At 37.2% G+C, this 22,545-nt stretch overlaps 1 protein-coding gene across 8 annotated transcripts in view; it reads right to left on the reverse strand.

The window, feature by feature from the left end:
• MTA3 (metastasis associated 1 family member 3) overlaps window positions 1–22,545 on the reverse strand; it is a 165,360-nt gene that overhangs the window by 14,165 nt on the left and 128,650 nt on the right. For 6 of the 8 annotated variants that reach the window (XR_001346010.2, XR_001346007.2, XM_014447846.2 and 3 more), the window contains exons 10-15: window positions 19,029–19,103; window positions 17,219–17,277; window positions 13,244–13,368; window positions 10,307–10,458; window positions 8,622–8,844; window positions 1,580–1,666 (exon numbers count right to left, since the gene is read on the reverse strand). Coding sequence is in view for 5 of the 8 variants with exons in the window: in XM_014447846.2 (XP_014303332.2) it covers window positions 1,580–1,666; window positions 8,622–8,844; window positions 10,307–10,458; window positions 13,244–13,368; window positions 17,219–17,277; window positions 19,029–19,103 (721 nt within the window). In the remaining 3 variants the exon portion in view is untranslated. The remainder of the gene's footprint in view (window positions 1–1,579; window positions 1,667–8,621; window positions 8,845–10,306; window positions 10,459–13,243; window positions 13,369–17,218; window positions 17,278–19,028; window positions 19,104–22,545) is intronic. The other 2 variants (XR_002827169.1, XM_023747374.1) reach the window with 2 other exon arrangements.

Here is a 22,545-nt window from a genome sequence, read left to right on the forward strand (position 1 = left end):
GAATCTTTAACTGTCTTAACCTGTATACTTTCCCCAGTAGACTAAGATTTTTGAAGGCAAGGTCTTACTCATCTGGGTGTTCCCAAACCACTTAGTATAGTGTCTTGTACATAGTAAATACTCAGATATATGTTATGTAGGGATATAATTCAGCTAGTAGGACAACTCAGCTTTGAGCATATCTGGGAGAAACCCACACCAGTTTATCCACAGGAGGGATACACAATTACCTGTGGCCAACTAATGTGCAATGCCATATTCTATTTTCTATGATCAGAAACTTTGCCTTACAAGTGAGAAGGGACTTCTAGGATTAGGTCTTGCAAGGAAAGACAGAAAGCCAACCTCAAGGATTTAACCTCCTAGGCTATGCCTATGATAACCATGTGATATGCTCAGGGGCTATCAAAGCAACTCTTTAGCCCCTGAGGAATAAAACAAGAAATAAGGTGGCAGACTAACATCAAAGAGGGAGTTGTGAGCTTCTGACTGCTAGCATGCTCAGTGAGGACCAGATAATATACCAGGCTCAAGGCTACACTTTGATTTAAACGACTGGCTGTCTAAAGTTTGAACACTTCCTAACTACAAATTCTGACAGAGCAATAAGGTTCAGTGCAACTCTGACTACATATTTCACTTTTACTGAGAAAATGAGAAGGCAAGAATATTAGAAATATGCCATTATAGCTTCTAAGTATATTAGGAACGATTATTTTGCAAATTATCTTAAACCTTTGCCAAAAAGAAAAAAGGTCATTGCCCAGTAATTTTTTATACTATTGTTAATTGTGATATTTCAACATGTAAATGGAACCATCATCTTTGGCAACTTTCAGAAAGCAATACAAATGCTCCTCTTTCAAAGTAACCTTAATTGGCATATCAAAACTATAATTTTTTTAAGGTAGCTTAAAAATCAGTTTTATCTTTTTTTTAAAAAGGTAAATAAACCAATCCTTTTCTCTCTATTTAAGGGAAGGAGTGAGGTGGACTGAAGTACTAGAAGGATCGAAATTATAATATTAAGCCCAGCCAGTGTTGCTCAGTGATTGAGCATCGACCTGTGAACCAGGAAGTCAAGGTTCAATTCCTGGTCAGGGCACATGCCCAGGTTGCAGGCTTGATCCCCAGTAGGGGGAGTGCAGGGGGTGGCAGAGCAATGATTCTCTCTCATCGATGTTTCTATTTCTCTCTCCCTCTCCCTTCCTCTCTGAAATCAATAAAAATATATTTTTAAAAAATAAATCTACAATCTTAAGACGATTCATTCATTAATAATTTAATGGTTATTTTCATTTTGTTGCTTAATCTGTATTTATATACATAAGTGTACACTATATTTTTATTCAATGACTTTTTTGGAAAAAGTAAACAAATCCATAATTGTGTCTGTTGTGTATATTTTGGCAATAAAAAAAGTTTCTAAAACAAGATAAACTGACTCTACATACGAAGGAATCCAATTTCAGCTATTCAAAAGGCTTGAATTTAGTTGAGGTATGTCAATTTAGGATAGCCAAATATTTATAAGATACAGAAATTGTTGAGGTTTTTCCCTCTATTAGAAAGTACCCACCTAAATACCCAATGATACATGCCAAAGGTTTCCTGGTGCTCTTGCTTTTCTGGGGACTTCCAGAGAGTTCAGCATGTCTGTCTGCATCTGAGGAGAGAAAGAAACATGGAGACAACCAATGAGGCCGTTTTCTCTTCCTACACTACATACACCACAGAAACAACAGGTGCAAGTGCAAAACAGTGCCAAACATCCCCCAGATTCCTGTCATTTCCTTTCGGGTTTCAGAAAACCATTTGAGATTCTGTGCGTGCCCATCTGAAAGGCAGTGGGAATATGCTTCCTTTCTAGCCACGGCTCTTCTACATTAAAGCAGAAAATTTTCCATGAAGTACGAGGCCGAGTCCATCCTGATGGAAGATTAATCTGGCATGGAAGGCAGAAGTGACAGCTGATGAAGGTAACTACCCCCCTGGCCACCCCTGACTCAGATGGAGTGGTTTTCCACTGAGGAGCACTTGGTCTAGCTTGGTGACACTCAATTCCGTGAGATGACAGCCTCACAAGGACGAAAATGGGTCATCTGGTTTTATCACTGGTTTCCTATCCTTGTATCCCACCCTGATGACATTCGTGCTGAGATTTAAAAGGTCACCTGTATGTAGAGTATTTTATCTGCTAATCAGAATCAGTAAGGTACTGTGAGGACGGATATTAGTGGATAAGAGCTCACAGCACACTCCTCATTCCCTGCCGCAGACATTTCAGACAGAGAAAAATAAAGCATACACCATGAACACTCTGCATTTTAATGAGCTGTCATTAGGACAGAAGAATAGATGTGGAACCCGGCTGCCTCTCATACCAGAGTTGTTGTAAAAATAGAGTTTGAAGGGACAAAAAAGTGTATTGAAGTTGTTTAAATTTGCATATATTGTCATAAAGCTTAACAGAGTGGCTCTGGCAGGTATGATTCTATATCTATGCCTTTTCCCCACCTTCAAATATTGGACAAAAATGTCCTACAGGCTTTCTGACTCAACTTAGAGAATTTGCTCTTTCACAGGCTGAGGCCACATTTCTAGGCATACATACAAGACATTTCCTTTGACATCCATAGGAATTCTCTGTACTATTAAAACATACAATTCTATCTGGAACCTCAAGTAAATTAAAGTTAAAAAATTAACTTTTTCATAAGCTCTGGCCCTCTCTTTCACTAAGGAAACTCTTTTCTAATAACAAACAGTAAAAGGTGGGAAAACAGCATTTTAAAAATATGAAAATAGACAAAGTACATACTACAGAGATCCTCAAATAGGAATCTGAATATGTATCCCAAACACTGGCTAATTATGAAACCACTGACAACTATGAAGATTCCATTTCTTTTTCTACTATTCAGCTGATTTCCTCTGGGGGGAGACTTACTAAATTATGAAACTTTTCACCCATCGTTAATAGCGAAGATACAGGTGGAAATATAATCACCATGCTTTGGAAGAGTAATCTAAATAAACATTAAAAAGCAGCCCAAATCCTACAAGGATCAAACACCTGTCAAATCACTGTGAACCAATACTAAATAATAATTCCTTCCTAATATTATTAATTCTTCCGAAGTTCTATTTGGGATGAGGACAAGAGAAAAATTTCTCCTTTCTATTAATAAAACTTGAATGAATCCCCTTGTTTATCTTCTCAGTGTACTAGACAAAGGCAATCGCTATATCACAATTACTAGCGATTAGACTAACTTTGCTCTATTCCAGTCTATAAGGCCCAAAGGAAAACTACCAGTGTGGCTGCAATCGATGGACTCCCCTATAACCATCACCCTGACAAGAATCAACAAATCCATCAAAGGGGTCACCAACACAATACCCAAAGATATTTCACTTTAATGTTTTTAATTCCTCATTAAGTTAGTTAGAGTAATTATGTGATGTTCCAAGTGACAATTTACAGAGCACCTGAATGGGGGATCAAAGCTCTTAAGAAGGATCCATATTTCACTAATCCCACAGGAATTACCAGTCTCAACTATAAAGAAATTGGGAAGGTGCTAAGACTATGAGCTGCTGTTTAACATAAAAATGGCAGCCATTCAGTGATATATAAATGGGAAAGATACATTCCACCCTGAGGGAATGATCATAAACATAGGATTATCAGGTCTGCACTTGAGTTGGTTAAGTAGTAGAATCTAATTCCAAGTTGAATTAGCATCTTCGAATAAGACCAGGCCAGCGTGAGTCAGTCCTCACTCCCAAATTATTCTCTTAACTATTTAAACAGAGATCATTCATTAATGTGCAGTAAAAGTGCACAGATAAAGAAAGCGATGTGACAAATGCCCAAAGAACCCAGAAGGAATCAGAATCTGCCCAGAGACAGGGTGAACTCCGCATCTCACTCAAGTTACTGGACTGAACACAAGGCACCTGTCACTGGCTTCCAAGAGGATGCTCTACAGCTCCTTCAGGTAAACCTAGAAAAACACTGTTAGTTTTATTGCAACTGATGGCCATTTTTTAAAAACTGCTTTGGGAAGATTAGGGGGATAAATGAAATGGAAAAACTGCAAAAAGTAAACATCGAATCAAAATTCACAAAAACATCTCACATGGGCTTTCGAGATCGCTGTCAAAATAAAACCATCCACAGAATTTCCTTTTAGGAACTGTAGAGGCATTTCTAAACAAGATACAAAATATAGGTGCCATTTAAAAAAAGATAAATTCAACTACGTTTAAAAAATCTATTTGGCAAATACATCATAAACAAAGTCAAAGACAAAATGGGGAAATATTTGCATCACATATCACAGATGAGCTAATTTCCTTAAAATGTAAAAAGTTCCCACAAATCGAGACTTTCATCCACCAGAAAATAGGCGAGGGGCAAAAACAGTTGACAGAAAAGGAATGTACAAATATATGCAAAGATTTCCATCTCACTCAAAAAGAGAAATGCAAGCTCACATGTCACCCGTCAACTAGCCAAGCGTTTGAAAGATGCACCGCTGGCGAGGTCCTAAGAAACAGGCATCTCTAGACACCGTGGGTGGGAGTGTAAATTGCACTTTTCTAAGGGCAACTGGGTAGCAACTATCAAAATTCAAAATGCATGTTCATCAGTTTGAAATATCTATGTAGGGATATTTGTTGCAACATTACTTCTAATAGAAAATGGTTGGAAATAGCCTAGGAATTCTTAGGCTAATTAACCTAATTAAATTTTTAAAAAAGTAATCCAGAATACCTCTGGATACTTTAGATACTGGTAACAGCGGTTACCTCTGTAGAGTAGGATGGGATCGGTGATGAGATTTGTAACCACTTTTGAATCTTTAGAAAAATTTGAAGTATCCATTCAGAAACAAATTTTATTACCAAAAATACCAAAATAAAAAACCCAACTGTTCTCTCCTAATGTTAGAGCTTAAAATTTCACAAAAGTTTATACAAGCAATAACTTTTGCTGAGCCACCTCTAGAAAAAAATCAGCAAATATGTTACAAATTTCTTATGAATATGGGGCCTTGGGATAATTCCAAGTTGAATTAGCAACTTTGAACAGGAAAAGAAATATGGCTCCAGGTGCCTCTTGAACTTCATTGTGGGTATACTGCTGTTATTCAAGTCTGGTATGCTGTCATCTCAGAAACCACTTACTGACCCTGCAAGCTACAAAGGTGGCAGGTAAATCCTTTGGATCCACTTCTCTAAGACCCAGCTTCATTGAACTACAGGATGCTGCTAATGCACCTACTTCTTCCTCAGTCTCCGAGGATCCTGAATCTCAAATAGTAACCCTGTGCTCAGCTGGTATCAGGTGATTTTACTGAGCTTTGACGAAGTCACCTGATAACTTAATGTCTGATGGCAGTATCAAGGGAGGAACCCCATCATCACATCGTGGTTTTACTGAGGGGAGGGGCATCAAAGGGGAGAAGGGACAGGCTAATCTGTCTGAAACTTGATGCTGTTAAAACCATGACATCAGTCTGCAAATCTTGTGAGACACAGTACCTTTATGCAATGTCTGGTTTGGGGTTTAGCAATGCATTTTTTAAAAAATGTTTTTATTGATGTTAGAGAGGAAGGAAGAAGGATAGCAACATCAATGAGAAACATCGACTGGATGCTTCCTGCACCCTCCCTACTGGGGATTAAGCCTGCAACCTGGGCATGTGCCCTGACCAGGAATTGAACCAGGGACCTCTTGGTTCATGGGTCAATGCTCAACCACTGAGCCCACATTGCCTGGGCTAGCAATGCATTTTTAATAAGCACTATCTATATGGTAGAACTGGCTCAGGTATTCTACTAATTTTAGTAATTTGGGGCATGGACTTATATATTCACACATAAAAGTATATTATTAAAATGAATAGATATTTGGAGAAACTGGTTTTAAAAAATCATTTTCCATATATCATATATATATACTTAAACATGTTGGTCATATAATATACTTATTTGCTTTTAAATTATTTAAAACAGAAACTATATTCCTATGGTTCAAAATTGAAAGTCTGGAAAAATGAAGTGAGTGGTGAAGTCTCCTTCCCAACACCTTTCTCTCAGCTTTCCAATTTCCCTCCCAATTTCCCTCCCCACACCACTACTTACGTTTTCCTTGGGATATTTTACACATGTGCAAACAGATTCCCCTTTAAGAACTCGCAATTAAGAGTATGGTCTCCCCCATCTAATTGAGAGTTTAGCTCCCCTCTTTTTCAGTCATATGCTGTCTGTAACCCCATAAATTCTGTTTTTGATGGTGCTAATGAAGGGGTCAACTTTTATAGTGCTTATAAGAGGAAGATGCTCAAGTTCTCAGGGAAAACTATTTCCCTTTTCCAATATTATGATGTATTCTAAAATGCATTAATTAGAGCTCTTAATTTATCAATATCTTTAGAATTACAACCTTTTACCTGATCTGAAAGAACATTCATATTGCACCACAGTGATTAACTTTGTGAGGGGAGTAACAGGGTCACCATCGCCTTTGAGAAACCAAGAAAAGCTTATACCCCAAAATACACATACATTCTCACTGGACCAGAGACATGGTTGCTTACAGACACCAGGTTATTAACACCTGATCTTCTCACTAACAAGCCAACATCAAGGGACCTGCTGAAGAGGCTGCAATAAGGTACACATGAGGAAGATGATGCAAGAATCAATTATATGCTAAAATTACTGAGCAGATGCCTGCTGAAGCTTTATCATTTTAAATCTCAAGGTAAAATTAATTATTCTGAGAATCTAATTCTATATGTAACCCAATGAAGCTAAATACAAAATAAAATGTTCCTTGAATCTCATCACAAGTGACTATTCTCTTATTATTACTATCTATCTATGTTTGTAGAAATAAAATACAGGTAATTTAATCTTGACTTTTTAAAAGCACTATGGCCTTTCAATTGGGAGGGGGAGGGGATAAAATGAGGCGGCAGAAAAATATACTTCATTGAAGAATCATGAAAATAAACACAATTTGCAAATTCACTGAGTAATGAACAGAAAAGCCACAGGAAACAGAAGCTTCCTCAAGCAGCCAATTTAGTTGGTGATGGTTTCTTTTCCATTCATAGGAACAAAGATGATAATGGATCCCAGTCAACTTTAATGAAAGAATTTCATTCATTTTCTCAAATATTTTTCCTCTTACTTAAGAAATTATATATGTGTTTTAAATCAACTAAGCACTTTAGATGAATATAAATATTCCAGTTCCTTAAGATTGATTGTAAAAAGTGAAAATAGCATCAATCCCTCAACTCTGAAATGCTAGCAACGAAACATCAACATAAGCCTAAATTCTCAAATACATATGAATCTAATGTAGCTAAATTTCCCCTCCATGGGACTCAGAGATTACTATCAATTTCCACTCCCTTTACAAAGCACTTTTCTTCTTATAAAGCTTTTACCTGTACATTTTTAAAGCCTTTCAACTATCCTGCTGAAAATTATCTTTAGGAACAAAATGTTTTTCAATCATTATTCCTTTTATGGATACCCTCTTTAAATCAAAATGGGAACATCCTGTAGTAAGAACTTTCTTATCTCAAGGACAAAGAAAAAACATCTACTGAATATCTTTCCTATTTCCCATGTTAAGCCAGACAGCAAGTTTTCTTCTCATCCTTTAGGGAAAGTTGCATGGCTCTCACATGCTAGCCAGGAACGTGACCGAAAGGAGCATGACTAGAATCAGAGTTAACACATAACTTATGGACACATTTATGGGTACACGGTAATAACAGAACAATCCATGATTCATTCGTACATATGACCTTTGTTCTAACAAAAAAATGAAACATAAGCAAGAATGAACGCATTGCAAATTAGAGTAATTAAGTCATGTAAATGTCTGTGGAAATATATATGATATATGATTATGAAATGGAAACCAAATTGGACAATAGAAAGAATGCTCAACCACAAATTCGGACATCAGTTTGTAAAAACTAAATGTGTATTTTCAGAAAATTCACCCAAGACTTTAAAATTAATTTGTAATTTGCTAAATCTTCTAATAAATCTAGTGTTTATTATAAAGCGCTGTGAATTTCCAAAATATTGTATGATAATTGTAAAAGGTTCATGGGAAAACAATACAATTTATAATGACATACAATTTTTCATTAGTGTAAATTGGCAAATTTTATTCAAACCTAATGAATTCATGTAAGACTGGACTGCATGTCTCAGTTATGGAGTTTCACTGTACCACCACCCTGGGGGATACATTGTGACACTACCTTCCAGGTAAAAGTGCCTCAATAAGACCTATGTAGGCAATTCCATCACAAAGCCCCACTGGACAGGACCACCTCCCATCATCTTTTGCTGAACACTATGCAAAAAACTGCAGAGGTGGCAATGTTTTCTTTTCAGGTTGGCATAATGCAAATGGCAGCAGACAAAAACAATGTAAAAAAAAATAAACCAAATAAAAGGCTGTACACAAGAACTTATGTTTATTGCAAATAAAAACAAAACAAAAAAGAGAGCGGGAAAGAGAGAAAATGGTCAGAAGCACAACACATAAGGTTAAGAATTCAAAAGCATCTTACATTCTGCCCTAATGGCAGCATAATTAATAGGAACAAACGGCCGTCTCGCTGCCTGCCGCAGCCGGAGGGTATTTTTGCAGACCTGACGAGCAAATTTTGTGAAATATGTAGTGTGAAGGAAGAAAGCTTGGCGGGTCTTCACTGCAGACTTTGGGCTCCCAGTGTTGCGGACGGGCATCCCCTGCATGGCTTGGCGAGACATGTGGCTTCTGACACGGGGGTCCTGTAGAATCAGACACCAACACACAGGTGAAGAACAGGGCTGGTTAAAGTGCAGTACTACTGGCATCATGCTCAAAGAACAGTGCAGTTTTTAAATCTTCCACTGAAGCATCTATAACTCAATAGCCTACCCCAGTGGTCGGCAAACTCATTAGTCAACAGAGCCAAATATCAACAGTACGACAATTGAAATTTCTTTTGAGAGCCAAATTTTTAAAACTTAAACTATATAGGTAGGTACATTGTTATTAACTTAATTAGGGTACTCCTAAGCTGGCCTTTGCTAAAAACGTCCTCAATCTGATTGAGGTACGTTCGCTGAGGTCGACCCCTTCCAACTCTCCCATCCACACTCGTCTTGTATACTTGTTTCCGCTATCTTTTGTCACCTGCGCGCGATTTGGGGACGCGACTAGCACTAACCACTGCACAGTGAGACTGCTGACTGACTGGCTCACTCAACTCCTGCATGAATCGTGCGTGCCTGCGCCGCTTCTCCCGTCGCCCGACCGCCCGACCACCCGACACCCCCCACTTCTTCTAATGCCACTTCTTCAAAATAGACTTGCCCAGGCCGAAAACCAACTTCTGCGCATGGGCCATGAAGTTTCAATCGCACTGTACGAGCGCGCCCGCACGTGGTATTTTGTGGAAGAGCCACACTCAAGGGGCCAAAGAGCCGCATGTGGCTCGCAAGCTGCAGTTTGCTGACCACTGCCCTACCCCAAAGGACAAGATTAAAAATTTGTACTTTTGGAAAGAAGGTGGGGAAGTAGAGAAGAAAACTGGGTTTGGGGTGGGGGAGTATGTATGTGTTTTTAAATTGACCCTAACAATCCCAAACTATATTCATAATAGGTTTTTAAAAATATGCCAAGGGATTAGATTATTTTGAGTGTTGTTTAAAAAAATATTAAAGGACTCCAAGATCCTGTTAGTCCTCAAATATAATAGTCTCCCTCTAGTAGACCGGGGTGCTGATATCTGCTATGAGAATTTTTCCAAAATCCTATTTCAACTGTTGTTCACCTCAAGATTAAATCCACACCTTCTTGTGCCTCCTATGATAGCCAAGGAGTGGGGAAAAAATGTTCAAGTTGTTATTTTATGTAATAAGATACAATTTCAATAGTATCTAAAAGCTGCAAACCGTTTTCCCAAAAAAGCAATTAAAACAAACATTTAATCGGTAAACTTTCTACTTATGCTAAGGCCTCCCACACACATTGTTCTTTTGCCTCAGTAATCTTCTCACAAAACAAACACTGAATACCTGTAAAGATTGGATTTGTCCCTGCCCTTCGCTCCACCCTCACCCTGAATATTATGGTGCTATGTTTAGCTATAAAAATAGCTTTGTTTGCTTTTAAATCACCTAACACTGTACTTCTGTTTTCAAGGACTGATCCAGCCATTGAAAAATATGACCATCCTCAAGGCTATAAGGACTATTGCTCATGTACCTCTGTAGGTGGGCTGGGAGATAACTTCTCTTCTTCTGACTGAGTGGGCATTTTCAGGCCGCCATATTTTTTCCAATAGAGCCAACAGGTTGCACATAATCTACACTGCATATTAGGTGGACCCCAAGAATACCACTGATGAGACTGTGTAGCTAAAGATGGAGGAAAAAGAAAAACAAAGATGCTATAGAATTTGTAACATCAATATATAATCAAACATTTCAAAAAATATTCCAAAGCCACTTTCAGTTTACGTTATTTTTCTTCCCCCAACTTACAAACCATATATGAAAGTCTAATATCCTATATAATAAAAGGCTAATATGCAAATTGACCGGTGGAATGACCAGTTGCTATGATGCGCACTGACCACCAGGGGGCAGACACTCAACGCAGGAGCTGCCCCCTGGTGGTCAGTGCGCTCCCACAGCGGGAGCGCCGCTCAGCCAGAAGCTGGGCTCACGGCTGGCAAGTGCAGCGGTGGTGGCGGGTCCTGCCTCCACTGCAGTGCTAAGGATGTCTGACTGCGGGCCTAAGCTATCAGTCAGACATTCTCCAAGGGCTCCTAGACTGCGAGAGGACGCAGGCTAAGCTGAGGGACACCCCCCACCTCCGCCTGAGTGCACAAATATCGTGCACCAGGCCTCTAGTATACATATAGTTTTCAAGACTCAGAATTCATTAAAAACTACATATATATACCAAGTGCCTGATGACGTATCCTACATAGTATGTTGTGCTGCTGGGGGAGTTTTTGTTAATTACAAATATTTTCTATTGTGTACATTTCTGGAAACAAGCTATCAGAAAATTATTAATGCTATTAGTGTTTAAAAGTTTAAAGCCAGTTTTCCAAACCTATAGTTCGGTTAAGGTACTCAGAGGGGCCCCACTGACAGAGGTAGAAATGTGACAGAAGCAGGTATCTGTTTTTCATTCCTTAATCAATAGATAAAATAATTATTTTAAATTTCTTCCTTTAAAAAACAGAATTCCTTCAAAACTGTAAGTATATATTCAGTGAGCATATGTGGCCGACATCACAGCATGCTTAAGACCTAGTAACTTGGTTGATTTACCACATAGCTAAACACTGCAAGCCTGTGTTAGTCTTATTCTGCAGTTTAAATTACTGCCATATAACATTCAAAGTATCCCCATCTGAAGTTTGAAAACATTGACACTGACACATTTAAGTTAATGAGGTGCATAAAAACATTATTATAATTCTGTAAGTTTGCCTTGGAATATTCCTCCCGATCTATAGCACATAATGTTCAAGCAGCACAGTCAGGAGTCAGCTAACACTTCACAGCCAATGTCAAAAAAAGAAGATATGGTGGTCGTTATAATCAAATTGCCTTTTTAGTTCATTGAGAATTATACTGTGCACCTCGTCATGTATTACTTTTGGAGGACTCCTTGCAAGCAGCAGCCCCAAAACCTTCCTCTTAAAATTTAAAAACAAATCATAAGTTGATTTTTTACAAACACAAATGATAAGAATTTTACATATTAGGCATGGACTTATTTTAGATTCTGAAAACAAAATTTTTACCCCAAACTAAGACATGTCATTTAATATTTGTCAACAAATGCTTTTCTCCACACATAATTCATTCATGTTCAATTGAAAAATGACAAATAGAAAAGAGCAATTTTTTCTACAAATCTTACAAACATATTATATTATTTTGATAGAAATTATTTTAAAATATGAACCAAAAATAAATATTATAAAATTAAGAGTGCTTATTTGTCATGCACACAGAAAAATGACAGAATAATTATTTAAAGGTATATGTGAGATTATTTATGTCTAAAGGGGGTTATAAATAAAAGACAAGACAGATTAAGTCACTACCATTTATCTCCAGGATTCTTTTTTTTTAAATTTTATTTAAATATAAATGCACTTCGAAATCTAAGAATTCCCAATTCAAAAACATTTGTGATGCAGTTCATGTAAAATCTTGACCAAAAGAAGCTAATTTTCCACAAACTGTTTCCCCTTGTGCTCCCATGGTGCAGAAAATGGGTAGATATGTACCATTTCTATGAAGTCACAATTTGTCTGGCTCACACCTTCCTTGGTTTCAGAAGAGAAATTTTATGATTTGGTTTTAAGAGCCTTTTTAATGCTGAAACGCCCTCATTCATATGTCCTTAGGGCAGGCGGCTGCATCTACCCTCAAAGAGCTGCTGAGAGACAAAAACTAGGGACCAAGTAGACTTTTAATAAATATTCGTTTTCTTCCCTCTCCCACCCAAGCATACTTTGGTTGGTAGAAAACATAGATGATAATGTCACCAATACTCCATTAAGAGATGATATTGTTGTATGAGATTTTACATAAACATAAAAAGTATATCAACTATGTAACAATTCATCTCACCAACCCAATAAATATAATACTACCAGCCTCTGGTAGAGATTTTTGACAGGAATGAATAAATTGGGATCCTGAGACCAAAAACAAATATCATAGAACTGCATCTCCCAAACCAGTGCTCTGAGGGCATCTGGTCTGAGGACTATAAACAGCAGTTTACCCCCACACAGGTGTTTCCTACAGAATTATTTGGAGCCTTTAATTTGTCAAAGTACACTGAAAAACTCCAAAAGGGGATTTGGAATATTTCATGGGACCATGGTTTGCACAAAGCTAGTACCAACTCTGAATGCAACTCAGCTAACAATGCTGTATCAACAAACACAGGACCCCACAAAAGCAAATCAAAGGAAACACAAGACTTAAATAGTCAGTGTCCAGGCGGAAGGTAAGGATGGGCATCTTTTCACTCTAAGGCTGCATTATTCTGCCCTCTGCGCAGTACTGACCTCATGTACCTTCCGCCCACAGTGCCAGCACAGTTCCACGCACTTCAGAGACAGGCCTCAAATGAGAAAAGAAAGCCCCGCTGGAGAAAACTTACCGTAGCAGCTCTCACAGGCTCGCCCTAAGAGGGGATTCTGCGGCTGGAATGTGGTTCCCACGGCCCCATTCACAGTACCAGGTTTGCCATTGCTGGTGGATATTTGGTTGGGATTCGGTTTGCTGCTTCCAATGAAATGTAAAGTAAGGTCATAAAAATGACTTGTACAAATAAGGCAAAGGCTCTACACTTCATTACTGATTTATCTGAATTACACATAAATAAATCTGAATGCTTGGTGAAGAAGAAATACACTGGTAAAAGTGAACCCAAACCATTCATCTTTATAAAACAAGGCTATGTACAAACCGATCTCTTATGCCTGACACTCACAAAATAAATACAGCCATCTCTCTTCTCCACACAAATACAATTTCCTTAGGACACCCTCTGATTATTTTGAAAAATACAAGTTATTAAGCTGTATTAGCTATCACAAATTCTCCTGAGAACATAAAATACTTTTATGAATCATATAAATGAAGCCGAAGGCGATGTGCTGTGTTCAGAGGAAGGCACTGTCCTGGTCCTGCTGACTCCTGAGGGAACTTACAAAAGACCATGATCAACACAAACACTGGCTGTCAATGGGGCATATCCAGAGTTAAGTCAGCATTTCAGGAGACTTTGTTCATGGTAGTAATTTCTATTATGTTTGAACTTTTATGAAGATTACATAGCATTGGAAAGTAGAGGTTTTTCTCTTCAAGAAAAAATTTTAGGAGGAAAAGAGTGACATCATCAGAAGTGTACGTGCAAATTTCCCAGCGCCATAATTCCCCAGAAACATGTACCCCAGATTACCTTCTACTTGCTGTGCAAACATGGCTAATTTGTCCCCATCTAGGGTAGGCTAACTCCCCAGCTTATAAGCCATGACCGAGGATACTGCACAGGTATATATAGTATGTCCTCAATAAACTCATAATTCACTTAACATGTATTTATTCAGTACCTGACTTCAAGGAACGTTCACGTCTATTTGGGAGAAATAAATGCTGAATGACTATAACTTCCCATGATTACTAAAGTAATGAGTGGTCACAACTATCAAGACACTTGGCGTTTCCACACAGAGTTGGTTCAGGAGTTTCCTCTTTGCTGTTTTTCATTCCCATAGTTCCAATTACCAGCAAAAGCCTAGTATGTAAACTTGGCCTGACAGCAAATTAAGATTTCTTCCTGGCATTGTTACTGTAACTCTTGGTGACACCCATCACCACCCCCAGATGAAATCATTGAACCTCTGAGTGCTCTGAAGTCCCTATTCTATATACAGGGCTATTATTTACACTTTAACCTGTGCCAGCAATGTGTTTGGAAGACAAATTGGTTTTAAAAAACACATTTTAAGCCAGAAAGAATGTATTTCTCTTCTTATAGTTTTCATGTGGAAATGTACAAAATGAAAAGTGGTAATTTAGAATGATTAAGATGTCCAAGAGATATAATATTTCTGATTTTTAAAAATCTATTATAGCTAATAGACATGATGGCCCCTTGAAATTAAATGACTTCCCCAAAATATGAAAATTTCTGATATTTAACCCTGGGCTAAAATATATGTGTTGAAAAAGAGCTAATATAAATTTACAGTTGAACTGCCTGAAAAAAAGAACAAGAGTACATACAACTTTAGTTCCTCACCTGAATCTAGAACGTTATTTGACTGAATAAACTACTGACCTTAATATTATAATAATTGCAAAAGGAAAACAAGTGTTCAAAGGCTGAATATACGTAAACATGTGAATCACTTAAACTATGTTTTGCAAAACCAAGTACCTGCAGGTTAATTCAGGGCACAAATGACTGAGGTCAATGTGACCATCCAGATAAACTTTTACTCTAAGAAAAACATGAAAGATGTTTTAAAGTCACATTATATGAAACTGTCCTTTTATCTGATGCCAAAACCTTTCCTCCCCCATCAGTGCTCCAGATTCTACCCCTCCATCCTCTTGAGAACTTTGTTCCCTTGATTCTCCTTCCTGGACCCTCCTCATTAACATATAATGTATTTCTCCTATTTTAAAAACTCTCCCATTTCTCTATCCCAACCTACCCCCCAAAGCCGAGAACTTTCTCTCGACTGCCCTTTGCAGCCAGGTTTCTTGAGAGCTGCAACCTTCAGTGTCTGCAGCACCGTGGCTCTATGCAGTCCTCACCACGGCATTAAAGATCACCGATAACTTCTGTGATGCTAAGTTCCCTGGCTATTTCTCACCAGCATCTGACACTGTTGATCTCTTTCCCTCCTTGAAACCCACTCCTCTCTCAGCTTTAATGATAATAATGCACTCACCTTGCTATTCTTTTTTAGCTTTCATTCTCTATCTGTATCTGACATATAAATACTAGATTTCCTCAAGCTTGGTCCAAGGCATTTTTTTTCTTATTGATTCTCCTATGAAATCTCATACATAGTTTAAAACACAATGATATATGCTGATGAAGCTCAAATTTGTATCTCTAGCCCAGAACTTTCCCCTCCAATATATCCAACAATATATTCAACACCTCTGTGGACACAACAAACTCAAAATGACCTAGACCTAACCTGGTTCTCCACCACAGTTTCTTAGCTTGGTGAATGCACTTTTCCTTTGATATGACAAACATTGTAAAGTTCAAGAAAGCTGGTATGCCTGCTTTTGAAAATCTGAGACAGATGATATATTATTATAGTGATATAATGGGAAGCTATTCTTTTGGGGAGTTATTCTTTTGTAAATAACTCAAATAAACTATATAAAATTTAAAAATATTAGAAACCACTCTGCAGAAGGGACATTATATCTCTGAATAAAAATTATGGGCCCCATAAATTACATATTATCTGTCTTGAGATAAAACATTAGTAAGATGCCTGGCCAGTGTAGCGCAGTGGTTTGGAGTGTTGTCCCTATACCAGAAGGTTATGGGTTTGATTCTCGGTCAGGGCACATACCCAGGTTGTAGGTTCGATCTCCTCTTTCACATCAATGTGTGTGTGCATGTGTATGTCTCCACCCAACCACACCCTGGCTTCTGTCTCAAATATCAATAAAGGCATACCCTTGGGTGAGGACTTTAAAAAAAAGATTAGTAAGAAATATTACAATTCATTCCTATGAGGCCTCTTATACTAGTATATAAAACTGTCTTAATGTATCAAAATTCAGTAAACAAAAGGCTAAGTATAAAGGCAACTGTACTGAGCTCACAGAGTAAGAAAAATCTTGGAGCAGTACATAGAACTTTGTAGTAAATTTCATTATTATTCCTAAAGAACTTAGGATAGCACTATATATATGGTGCTCAATAAACTAAATTTTTCTGAACAAATGAATGATTGAAATCCAAAGATCTCAAGAAAAAGATTATAATTCATTTAAAACATAGCATATGAAAAGAAAATTGGCATCCATGTTGATATAACAATGTTTTCTAACTCCAAAGGAAAACAATGATAGAATGCTAAGCCAAAACAATAAAAAGTTATTCACTATTTATCCAACATATACAAAGTATGATTCCAATTACTTTCCCTAACCCTAGCCCTAAGCAAATAATATAAAATTATCAACTAAATAAACAACATGCCTCAAAAGGGCAATGTGCATTAACCAAAAAAATCCATTCTACCACATACAAGTTTCATGAGTTGGTAGCTTTCTGAAATACATTTGCTTTAAACAATAGTTTCATAGGTTAGTTTCCTAACACTTTCCCCACAGCTGTGACAGAAGTACAATTTAGGGACATTCTTTCTCTAGTCCTTTTGTTGTCTACGTGGTATTTTTCCTACCAGCCATTTTTCTCTCTAAAAATATTACTATAGTGATATAATGGGAAGCAAGTCTCATGCTTTGTAGTGGAAGAAAATAAGATACACAATGAATTCAAATTTGACTGGAACTGACCAAAATGACATATTTTGTTTTGATAGAATTAATACCATGACAAATATTTTAAAAGATTTCCATTACTTACTAAGTTGGGATATACACTTGTTTCAGTTTACTCTCTGCTTCTGCTGCTTTTAGACGTTTCTAATTCAAAAGATACATAAAATATTTTACATACAATGCTTAGCAACTATTACCACTTCATTGTTTTAAAAAATCCACAAGAAAATGAATTTAAAGCATAATTCAAAAGTTGCCATTTTAAAATGTGCATATAAGCTGCAGTAATTTCTAAGAAAAGTCACTAGATTCTGAGAAACAGAACTGTAAGTATTAATAACGTTTTAGACATAGATTTTAAAAGTAAAGCAATGAACAACTCCGTCCCCCACATGAGTGAATAAACAGGACTTGTAAGTAACCGTTTTTACTTTTCAAATTTATTTTCTACCGTATTTCTTCTTTTGGTTTTCTGGGAGGAAAAAAAACACACATCATCTTTACTTTTAGAAAAATATTCAGAGGTGATTAGTTTTCAAAGTCCATGCAAAAGAAAGAGATAGTAACTATTCTAAGTACAATTAAATAAGCATTTACCCTCAAATGTTGGGAGGTATGCAGTATACTTTATAGCTTGGCTGAACTCACATCAGATTTTAGGAACCAATTAGGAGCCAAATGCAGGAAAAGGAATGGGAAAAAGATTATGTAGTCAAATCCAGAAACTGATCAACACAACATGAATGCAAATAGGGAAGGAAAATAATATATGGTAGATATAAAAAATAAGATAAACCAAATTATTTCTCCTCATTTTCTCAATGAGAAGTAAACAAAAACATTTAGGGGGACAACTTAAAACTTTTAGGGACGGAGTTGAAATTTCTGAAAAGAATTTTATCCAAATATTTTCAACCATCCTTGAGCAATCATCTCCACCATCTTTGGGGACTCTTTCTGCTTTGAGAAACAGTTTTCAGAACACCTGGTCTTCATTTCTATTTACCTAAATTGTTTCAAATAAGCCCTTTTTAAATTATACATGATGTTGATTCTGGAAATGTTTCAATAAGCCATGGGTGGCTGGCTATTCACTATTCATGATCTCAACAACTCACTATGGCAATTTTTAAAGTGATCCTTAAAATGTATTTTTATAGCATCCAACACTTGCCACTGTGCAATCACATACTTAGGAAAAATAATGTCTGTGTTAAATATATTTGCCCCTTTCCTTACCAGTTCTGACATGAGACTAGAAGAATATAAAAACAAGTACTGACTGGGGTCACTTCGGGAAAATGTGCCTTTTCCCAGGAAATAGTGCTCGAAATAAGTAACTGAGAGAGTTACCTCAATTTGGGACATGTAGGAAGGAGTCAGAAACAAATCATTCCCTGCATCTAGAAATAACTTCGGATAAAAATTTATGTACAGTACACCAAGGCATCAAACTAGTAAGACTAACTTTACAGTTAAAAGATTTAGGAGATATATCCACACAAATGGCATTGGTCTAAATTTTCAATATGTAAAAATAAGTTGCTCAAAAGGTGTGTGCTAACATCACATCTTAGGGCATTCCCTCCAAGTATACTCACAAAGAGATGAGGCACCAGGCACCTGCAAGGAAAACACTGCCTCTCTAGCGGTACCTTCCCTGTTGTCCTTCCAAAATAGCTATCATAATAAATTCTGAAGTAAAAAAAAATATATTAAGACTAAAATCTTAAAATAATATCTTAAGGATATGAAATCATGCAGTTTAAAATAGTCTAGAAAAGATAAAGCAAACAAGACAAATTTTAAATTAAGTATATTGCTAAGAAATATTAAAATGTAAACAGAAAGTTCACTTTAATGCAATCATATTGGTAGTGATATAAAAAAATTACCTGCTGCACGTATCTGTCAGTAGTTTTCCACATGTAATAATATTCAATGATGCTAGTCAATGATTTCCAAGGGAGCTGAAAATATATTTAATATGACAATAAAAACAAGCTACTATAGCAACTGCTTTCCTTTAAAACTACTACTTTAAAATAATGAGTCAAATATCCACATAGAAGATTCATCCAGTTTATGAAAACTGCAATTAATTCTTAGCAAAGGGTATCCCAAATAAGTTATATTCAGTTAGGACTAATATAACACATTTCCTTTCTACTTCCCGTTTTGCTAAAAATTATAAACTTTATGACTGATACTATTTTATGACTTACCCAGGAATACAAATTTTAGAAATGATATTGAAATAGATCTAGCCAGTAACTTAAACTTCCAAAGATGCCAGCTACCATTGGGTGGCGTGTGGTCTGTGACATACTTCCCATCCTTTAAAAAACTGCTCTATATTGACTTATTTTTGTTGTAAAATAAATTTAAAAAAATCTCAGAAGAAAAACATAGTCAAGTGTGGTTCATACTAGAAAAACAGAAAGCTTGTCTTTGATATTTTTCATTATTCAAAAACGGTCACATGAGCTCCCACACATGAGACCCACAACCAAAGAATATATTCAGTATGTCCTTTTGTAAAGGGAGATTTGTTAGTCATTCAAGATGCAAATCAGGGCAGATCAACTTTCAAACAAAATGACTGATAACATTCACAACTTTTAACTGTAGCAGCAGACTTTTACAGATAGGTGACTCAGCACTCCCTCTGACTCCCATCTTGCTGTCCCTAATGCACTATCGGGTGAGAGAATTAAAACAGTACTTCCTAAACTCAGTGAGTTATATAATGTCTAATTACTGGGTTGTATACCTGAAACCAACATAATATTGTATGTCAACTGTAACTGAAAAGGAAAAAATTATTTAGTCAAAGAAAAAATAATAGTACTTCCCAGACTGCCAGTAGTTTCCCACATGTACTAGTAAAACATCTTTGCCATTCCTATCACCTGCACATTTAATTCACCTATCTGATCTGAAGTAAAAACAGATGGAGTTTAGGGAAAGGAACTTATTTTAAGTTTAATTGGGTGGCAATTACAACAGTAATTACAAATATGGTCTTGCAGGACCAAATCTGCTCAGTCACTGGCATTTGCATTACAACTAAAGCAGTTTTCTCCAATCCAACAAGCAATCTAATGGATTTGAAAGGGTCTGAGGGATGGTTTAAGGAGCTTATGACATGACCAAATAGGGTGAGACCGCATGACAGTTACTGGCAGAGTCCCCTAAGGTTTTACGTAAGCTAAAAACTCTTCATCTCTTAATTATTATTCTTTTGAGAAATAACCCCCTGACATACAATTACCTGGAAACCTGGAAACCAAGGGACCATGTAACCTGAGCTTCATCATGAGCCAGACTTTACCTAACGGTAAACCAGGAAATCCTAATCAGGCATGTTCAGCACCACCACTCCCTTATCAAGAAGAAGAGGAGGTCATGAACACATGAGAAACATGCCCTAGTATGTCTACTCCTAATGCAGTATCATTTCTTCCTCAACTCTCACTTATGGCTTCATGGGAGTTCCTAGGACATGTCAATTTAAGAGGAAAGAAATCTGACTGTGGCAGATGGCTTTGCACGATATACTGGCAACAAGTAGAACTAGCCTACTCCTGCATTTCAGCCCCAAGCAGGAGTGGCTCTAAAGCACAGTAAAGAAGGTAGATCCTTTTGGAGGGTGGAATATTAGAGTAAACATCTGGCTTTCTACTTTGAGTTGAAGGAGAGATGGCCAGAATTACTAATCCATACCCATTTGTGGGCAGTGGTTATTCACTTGTTACAATGATCAGAGACTTGAAAGAAATCAGATTAGAATATTGGTAACAATAAGGCTTAGAAAAGAGGTTTATGGGACAGACCTGAGTGTGAGGATATTTGTGTCCTCATGCTTACTCATAAGTTCCCTTTGCAGAAAAATTCTCATTAATATCAGGTGGATAAAGTTATCTCCTCTATGATGATCAACCAGACTCTTTTCCTAACCACACCAATACTCAAAGGATACAAAAACAAGTGGACACAGAGGCAAGGAGACAGAGATTACACATGGGTGCTACACGGGATGTCCTCTCACCAAATCTGATCCAATTACTCCAGGTGTCCAATCTGCAAGGAACGGAGTACACTGGGCCTCCCATTCCTGGTAACATGTCAGTTACATTAAACTCTCAGCATCATAGAATAGCAGCCATCTGTTCTCATTGAACAGACTATTATTCTAAATATGATTTGCCTTTTCTGCCTATAATGCATTAGCTAGCAAACCACCCACAGACTTATGAAAGACTTATTCCCACAAAATACTGCTTCTAACCAGGGCCCAGAACCCTGAAAAAATGAAGTTTGGGTCACCCTACCAGATTAAGAACTGTGATTATTAAAAGTACTGAGGGGAAAAGAAGAGTGAGGGAAGTCGATTTTGAATGCCAATGAAGTCCTCAGAATGAGTTTCAAAAACAGAGAAAAAGACGACTAAAGAAGTCATCCATATTTCCCTCCTTGCTTGGTATAATTATTTCCCTCCTGCACCCCAATTCCCTTTCTATTTTTTATAAGGTCTGTTGTTGATGATTTTACCATTATAATTTAATGTAGAAGCTACAAGCTGGGTTGTGACTAAAATCAGAGGAAGACTAAACATCAACCAGAGATGCTATGACAGTAAATTTGTGCCTCCCCATTTGAAGAAATGGTACCACATTTTCCGATGATTCAGGAATAATTACTACTGTTTAAAAGTTGATATATGGAAGGAAGCAGGTACAGAAAGCAAGTATGAATGATTAGTCAAAGGTGGCAGATACTATACATCCACTTCCAAACCACTTCTAGCTCATTTTCCTTGAAACCCTAAACTGTATTTTCCCCAGATACCCTTGAACAAAGGTGCAGACTAATGGGCTATGTTAGCCAAACTGACAAACCTGAATGACATTTAGATACAGAAGTGAGCAACATCAAAATGAGGCTGCATGCAGGGAGATTGGATAGTTTGGCAAGAACAATGGTTGAGATATCATGTTCTTCTGGGCCATCTCTGTTGACCTTTCTCAACTGAAGCTTGAAATCATGGGTGCCAAGCAGCAGAGGGCATGGGTGTTTCCAATGTTCCTGAAAAGTATAGCATCCAAGCCTGGTTCTATAGTCCTCCAGAGATTCTATGAGAACTTAATATCCTACATTCCTTTCTGCTGATATTAGATATAGTGAATTCTGAACTTAGCAACTAAGAACTCTAAGATAACCCATACCTTTATTCTTTATTCTAAACTAGGTGAGGATGAGTTTCCCTCACCCATAATCAAAAGCACTCTAATACAAAAATTGGTAAGAAGTGAAGTGCTTGAAGAATAGACCCTAGAGATGTGGCATTTATTGACAGAATCAAAGTGAAAGCAGAAACTGAGCAAGACTGGTGGCAGAGGCAGCAGTCTT

The sequence above is a fragment of the Myotis lucifugus genome, unplaced genomic scaffold (genome assembly GCF_000147115.1).
Source record: "Myotis lucifugus unplaced genomic scaffold, Myoluc2.0 scaffold_6, whole genome shotgun sequence".
In the NCBI taxonomy this organism is placed as follows: Eukaryota; Metazoa; Chordata; class Mammalia; order Chiroptera; family Vespertilionidae; genus Myotis; species Myotis lucifugus.